This window comes from Artibeus jamaicensis, unplaced genomic scaffold (assembly GCF_021234435.1).
Source record: "Artibeus jamaicensis isolate MK-2021 breed Jamaican fruit bat unplaced genomic scaffold, CSHL_Jam_final scaffold_474, whole genome shotgun sequence".
Taxonomy (NCBI): domain Eukaryota; kingdom Metazoa; phylum Chordata; class Mammalia; order Chiroptera; family Phyllostomidae; genus Artibeus; species Artibeus jamaicensis.
This window is the reverse complement of record NW_026522046.1, coordinates 49615002-49622041: the sequence shown is the minus strand read 5'-3', so window position 1 is coordinate 49622041 and position 7040 is coordinate 49615002. Positions and strand designations below refer to the sequence as shown.

The 7040-nt window shown below is 52.3% G+C and overlaps 2 protein-coding genes across 2 annotated transcripts; both read left to right on the top strand.

Moving 5' to 3' along the window:
* The first annotated feature begins 1442 nt into the window (after window positions 1-1442).
* On the top strand, window positions 1443-1898 carry LOC119060954 (keratin-associated protein 13-1-like). The gene has a single exon (XM_037161304.2). The coding sequence runs from the start codon at window positions 1443-1445 to the stop codon at window positions 1896-1898; it is 456 nt and encodes a 151-aa protein (XP_037017199.2).
* A 3659-nt stretch (window positions 1899-5557) lies between these two features.
* Window positions 5558-6013, top strand: LOC128626289 (keratin-associated protein 13-1-like). The gene has a single exon (XM_053657995.1). It carries the CDS (start codon window positions 5558-5560, stop codon window positions 6011-6013), a length of 456 nt encoding a protein of 151 aa, XP_053513970.1.
* Window positions 6014-7040: the final 1027 nt, after the last annotated feature.

The following is a 7040-nucleotide window of genomic DNA, read 5'->3' as shown; positions in this document are numbered from 1 at the left end:
CCCCCGAGTCCCCACCCTGCAGGGCAGACACCCGGGGACCTGGCTGGGGTGACCCAACGCCAGGCCTGAAGCCCTGACTAGAGACAGAGGAGGTTGCGGATGTGGTGTCACCGATACCGGGGGTGATTCTGAAACGTTTCCGTGTCCTCAGAAATAACTCAGGTAGCTTTATGTGCCGTTCTGAAGGAAAAGGTGAACTGTTTATATTCTTTCTAAGGAAACCACGTGAATTATGGTGACAAAGTCATTGTCATGCAGAAATGGTCAGACTGCAGGAAAATATAGGCAAAGGGTTACTGTTCTGATTTTCTGGTATTTATGGGGGTGTTGTCAACCTGTAAGTTTTTCTTTGTTAATATTACTTTCATTCTAAATTACCATTCATATTTATATATGCTATTATACTCCTAATGTTGTATTTTTCCCTTAAAGAGGAATCCAAAATTATAAACTCCAAGACTCACGAAGCCTGGGTCCACATCAGGTCCGAAGGTTGGGACAGTCACGTAGCACGAGCAGGGGAAACAGCCTCTGTCACCCCCTTGGACGCGCTCCGCGGTGGTCAGCGTTCCATGGTGGGGTTCGGAGATGTTCCGGGAGAGCGGGGCCCTGGGCATTTCACAGAGAGAAAGGCATCCTAGGGGAGCCACAGGATGTCCGGGCGGGTCGATGGGCCTCCGTGGCCCCCCGTCCCTCTCGCCCACACTGCCCCTCGTTCTCCGCCCCCCAACCCCTGCTTTGCTCTCCCTCACGTGTGTCCAGAGAGGGCTCTGCTCCCTCTGAGTATGATTTCCTTTCTGAAAACACCGAGTTAGAAAGGAAGCTGGTTCCAGCTGTTCTTTGCTAGTCTTCCTTTGCAACCCCTTTGGCCAGCTTTCTGCGGACCGTCCAGACTGGGCGTGGAGGTGCTGCTAAGGGTAGGCCACAGGCGGGGCGCCCTGCTGGGTCTCAGTAGGGCCGGTCCACACGAGGTCTCTCATCAACACCCCGTGTCTGCCTCCCGGCGGCGGACACAAGAGGAAGGTGACTGTATTTCAGTCCCCACCCGGGGAGCAAAGTCTCCAGCCACAGCAGGAGCAGGTGCATAGGAACCGCCAACAGCAAACTGGGAGGGGCTCTCCTGACGGGGGGTGGGGGGGACAGGGTGATGACACAACCACGTGGCCTGTGTCACCGATGCAACCTCCTGCCACCCAACTGTGACACCCAAAGGAGCTCACCCATGAGTGCAAGTGAAGCGAGCAAAGGAACAGCGACCACGAGGAGAATTGCTGAGTAATTTGAGTTACGTGTATTCAAATGAGGGACTTGGAATATGGAAAAGATGACCCCGGAAGGGGCCACACCCAGCACTGGGGGCATATAAACATCCCCTGTCCAGGAACCACATCCAAACTCAGACTCTGCTCGCTGTCACACCTCTGAACTCAGACTCCGCCAGCATGTCCCCCAGCTGCTGCTCTGGAAACTTCTCCTCCCGCTCCCTGGGCGGCTCCCTGCGCTGCCAGGACTCCTCCTGCGGCTCCTCCCACCCCAGCAACCTGGTCCCCAGCAGGGGCCTCTGCTCCTCCAGCCCCTGCCCTCAGGGCCCCTCTCTCCACAGTGGCTACCAGGTCACCTGCCGGGCACCCAGCAGCTGCCGGCCGTCCTGCTGCAGCCCGAGGGTCTCCCTGCTGGGCAGCCCCTGCCAGGCCCCTCTCCCTGGGGCTCTGGGCTGGGGGTCCAGCAGCAGCTGCTCCCTGGGCTGTGGGGCTGGTGGCCTCAGACCCCTGGGTCACAGAGTCTGTGGGGTCCCCGTGCTGAGCCCTGGATCCGGATCCTGCCGTCCGACCTGCGGGCCCTCCAGCACCTGCCAGGCTTCCTGTTACAGACCAGCCTGTGGGTCCAACTGCTACTGATCGTCTCACTACGTTTCCAGTCCTGGTGCCCGCTGCTGTCCGTGCCTGTGCTCACAGCCCCTTTGCCTGCATCACCTGCAGGAGGGGTCGCTCCCTCAGTCTCTGTATCAACAACGCTTCACCTCCCTCAGGCCCAACTGCGTCTAAAGCATTAATGTACCAGCTCTGCACTGGAGATGGGATGGGGGTGATGGGGTTTCTCCCCCAAATTGTATGAAATGTCAAATCATTACAATCTAATAAATCACTTGCTTCTGATAACCAGCCTTGTCTACTGGTGCACCTGTTTACCTACTGGGGTTTCGACTGTGATAGAAAACAGATATTATAAAAAGGTTAATATGCACGTGGAAACAGGTTGTGAAATCCCAGAAAGTTGGGGGTTTGAACTAATTTTGGAGAACCTCAGATATTTTTCTCACTCGAACCATAGGTAGTTGAAGACTCTTGTTTGAATATGTTCATTTTTGCGAATTAAAATCTCAAAATCAGGAGTTAGAATGATTCTCTCCTAAGATGTGGGTCCCCTGTGCATGCCAAGAGGCACAGTGGCCGGCTAGGTGGCAGTGATGTAAGCAATGCAGGGGACAAGGGTGCTGCTCGATTTGAAGGGTTAGGGCGACACATTACAAGGGAAATTGAGTTCAGGGCACCTGAGCCTTCCCACAGGTGGGTGTGGTGTGAGTGTGGACGCATAGGTAGGTTTACGAAGAGAGACAGAGTTATAAATGTGGTTATAGAAGTGCAGCTGAATACACAGCCACGGATACAGATGAATACAAAGCTGGTCCAGGTATAGACATAGTCTATTCCCAAGAGAACTTTACCAGACTTCAAGAACTTAAGAAGTGACTAAATCCCAAATATATTTCATTCAGCGCAAACATACTTACAAACGATTCAGTAGATGAAAGTATTAGATTTAGATGTTAAAGTAACGATAATTGATGTACTTGGAAAATAAAAGGATACATTTTTAGATACAGCTAGAGGCATAATTAGCAGTTGTTCACTAGAATATATTTAAAATAAAAAAATTAAAAGTACTATAAAAATATTGAGCGGAGCTTCAGAGACTATGGAAAGGTCTAACGTGATTTCAGTTGAGGTCCTAAAATGAGATTGTGTGTGTGTCTGTACACAAAATAGTGGTAGTCAGTGAAAATTTAACAACTGTTGACAAGTCAAGATGTTAATAAGTCCAAGAGGATCAGCACGTATATAATCAACCAGGGAGATAGAAGAGCAACATCGCTTCATGAATTTAAGGACTGTCACAGACCCTGTGCGTGAAACCTGGGAAGGAAGGCCCGCCCCTCAGCACATAAAGTCCAACTGAGGAGCAAGAAAGGAAAACAATTTAAAGCAACCAGAGGGGGAAAACATGTTTTAAAAAGTAGTGATAATAAAGTACAGAATAATGATGGCTGTATTCTGAACAGAAAAAAAGAGAAGGTAGAAAAATGAACCATCCTCAGTTTCTGCAGAAAGGAGACATTAGAGTCCTTGGCCAGTGGTGTCTGTTTCAGAATGAAGGGTGGGTGGGAAACATTTTAGACAATCAGATGCTGAATTTGTCACCAGCCTTCCAGCACAGAACATACAGTAAATGTCAAAAGCAAAAGGGTCCCAGAATATAGCAAGACGATGTGGGGAGGACCTAACAGTGAAGGACAGAGGTATATAGTGGGTAAATTTAAGAAAATACTGCCCATGAAAACACAGGGACACACACATGTAAACATACTTAAGCATACATGAAATTAAAATACAGAAAGCCCTCAAGCTGAGCAGTACATGAATTAGGCTAAGTGAAGTGGCCTTATAATTTCTAACATTCTCGAGTTCTGGAGGAAACGGGGACAGTATTGATTATATCGGCGAGCCATGCTGTGACACATGCCGTCCGTCTAAGGAAGCACCGTCAAGCAGAACTTGGTGAGATGCTGAAAATACTCTGACCTTCACTTTGCAGAATGTGGTATCCACTAGCCACATGTATCTGCTTTTGCACTTGAAAGGTGGCAAATGTGACCGAGGAACTGAATTCCACCTTAATTAAATTAACGAGCCTTGAGCTGGGCAGGCGTGGGCGATGGCCAGTCTCCCGAAGGGTGCGGCCCCAGCATCATCGCCTCTGAACGAATAACGCCATGACCAGGACCATCCTGCAAGGCCGACGCATCCGTTGCTGGGAAACAGCTAAGGAACTTCTTATCCCGAAGCCAACTTTGAGATCAGTGAGGCAGGGCTGGCGTTTCTGGTTTGCTTCTTTTGCCTGATACATCCTTTTTTTTCACTTTTCTGTTTTCTGATATTTAAGAAAACCTACTTTATGTAAAAAAAAAATAGTGTCTTTAGCACAGTGTGAAATTCCCTGGAATTTTCCCTATGAAATTTGATACGCCCAGATTTCTACCTAATATTTACTACTTTGTCGCTGTTTGATTCATCATCTGTGTTCCTGCCTCTGTCGTGCTTAGGCAGGGGCACTAAAAGAGCTTAGTGCTATAAAACTACCCCTTTAATTCGGTGTTTTCTGAGGCTTTAATCTTCAAGCCCTCAGTGTGAGTGTTACTCCCCTGCACACACAGGCCCACACACCAGGGCGGCCGCGCTGTGCACTGTGAGCCCTGAGACCCGAGTCACCTGTGCCCGTCCATTTCCCCTCCCGCCGTTCCAAGTCACCCTGGAGATTCCCGCCTTTCTGACCAGGGAACACTCTTCAGGATTCGCTTTAGCTCAGGTTTGCCAAAATAGAGAGCTCTGTGAAGATACTTAGATATTTTACAGTGGAAAAATAATCTTAACGAAGCACAGTGTGTTTTACAATGAAGGAGAAAATTCTGTGAAAGGACCTGAAAATAAAAATGTCCAGAAGGTCCTGTGTGCCGGGCTGGTCTATAGAGAGGGGACCCCAGACAGATGGGGAATGGAAGTGAGGAAGCGGACAGGGCCCCACAGAAAGCCTGAGCTCTATCGAATTGAACTTTTCATTTAAGTCGCACAGAGGGAAAGCCCTTGAAGTCACCGGTTATCTGCTTCCAGCTCGGACCCGCCCCGTTTCTCACTCAATTTATCTGTTTCCTCTTCCCAGTGAATTTCGGAAGCGATACATTATGTAATGAAATGTGTGGAAAACAACTTCTGGGAATGAAGTAAATTTGGGGAAGGAAATCGTGTTTGACAAGCAGGTGTCTGCATTCTGCTGACTTAGAGAGGGGGACTGCACTTGACCCGCCCTTAGAGAGAAGCCCCCCAGCCCGCCTGCCCAGCTGCACCCCGGGTCTTGGCCGAGAGAGGGAGGCACTTCCGGTCCTGGTTAGAAGGCGTTAGTGGCTACAGTCACATCACTCGTGACACTGAAATGGCTCATGTTCCCAGGGATATGGCTTATAATTCAGCCATATATTCATGCCTGGCGCTGTGACAGTGCGAGGCACTCACCCAGCAATAGCACATGGAAGGAATTATTCACCCGCAATTACAGAAAACACGGTGGAATTACACAGACGGGAATGAGCAATTCCAAGCGTGGAAGAGGTGACCTGGCAGGGGGCCACACCCGGTGCTGAGAGTATAAAGCAGCCCAGTCCAGACCATGGCCTTGAACTCAGACTCCGCTCGCTGTCAAGCCACTGAACCCGGCATCCGCCAGCATGTCCCCCAGCTGCTGCTCTGGAAACTTCTCCTCCCGCTCCCTGGGCGGCTCCCTGCGCTGCCAGGACTCCTCCTGCGGCTCCTCCCACCCCAGCAACCTGGTCCCCAGCAGGGGCCTCTGCTCCTCCAGCCCCTGCCCTCAGGGCCCCTCTCTCCACAGTGGCTACCAGGTCATCTGCCGGGCACCCAGCAGCTGCCGGCCGTCCTGCTGCAGCCCGAGGGTCTCCCTGCTGGGCAGCCCCTGCCAGGCCCCTCTCCCTGGGGCTCTGGGCTGGGGGTCCAGCAGCAGCTGCTCCCTGGGCTGTGGGGCTGGTGGCCTCAGACCCCTGGGTCACAGAGTCTGTGGGGTCCCCGTGCTGAGCCCTGGATTCGGATCCTGCCGCCCGACCTGCGGGCCCTCCAGGACCTGCCAGGCTTCCTGTTACAGACCAGCCTGTGGGTCCAACTGCTACTGATCGTCTCACTACATTCCCAGTCCTGGTGCCCGCTGCTGTCCGTGCCTGTGCTCACAGCCCCTTTACCTGCATCACCTGCAGGAGGGGTCGCTCCCTCATTCTCTGTATCAACAACGCTTCACCTCCCTCAGGCCCAACTGCGTCTAAAGCATTAATGTATCAGCTCTGCACTGGAGATGGGATGAGGGTGATGGGGTTTCACCTGACCTGCGGGCCCCCCAGGAGCAGCCAGAGCTGGTGTCGCCGACCGTCCTGCGGGTCTGGCTTCTCCTGTCAGCTCGTGAAGGGTCCTGATTCTTTCATGTATTGAGGACGGAGTCCACTCAGTGCCACCGTCATTCTCACTGTCACCCATTGCCACTGTTATTTTATGGGTAAACCGTCAGTTTCTTGCCTCGCCAACTTGGACAGACCCTGAAATTAATGAGTAACCGGAAATTCAGTCCTCATGCCTGTAAAACACATGATCCTTTATTTCCAGGGAAGAGCAAATGAACATGACTTGCAACCTAATAAATGTGTGGAACCCGGCTTCCCAGCACATTGTTCACAGTATTATCATTCCTTTGTTCTCGGGGCTCGCCTGCCGTGTTCGTGTTCGAGGGTTTGGGGGACCAAGTGTAGCGAGCTCAGCCTCGGAAGCCAGATTGGGACTCAGTGAGTCTGGCCGGGCTGAGCGGCTCCCGCCGGCACTGCGCATGCGCCGTCACAGGCGTTCAGGGCGGGTGTTTGCGTCTCTCTGTGTGGGAGGCGTTTCCCAAGAACTGGAGACGCGCGTCTGCACCGACAGGGGGACACGGGAGGTCGGTGCACAGACTGGAAACGCCGACAGCAGGCACACGTGTGCAGTGAGCTCACACGCAGACAAAAGCTTCCCGTCTGGTCCCTGAGTGCAGATTTTCCCGGGACAGCTGCTGGGCTCCGCCGCCCCTGCCCCTGCCTCCTGCAGGCCGGGCGCAGCGGGGCCGCTTCTGTACCTGTGCGTACAGGTCACCTGGATCACAGCGTGCTGGGTGGTTGTGTAGAG

Coding starts and splice junctions, on each gene's coding strand:
- LOC119060954 (XM_037161304.2), top strand. CDS start 1,443: ATGTCCCCCAGCTGCTGCTCTGGAAACTTCTCCTCCCGCTCCCTGGGC.
- LOC128626289 (XM_053657995.1), top strand. CDS start 5,558: ATGTCCCCCAGCTGCTGCTCTGGAAACTTCTCCTCCCGCTCCCTGGGC.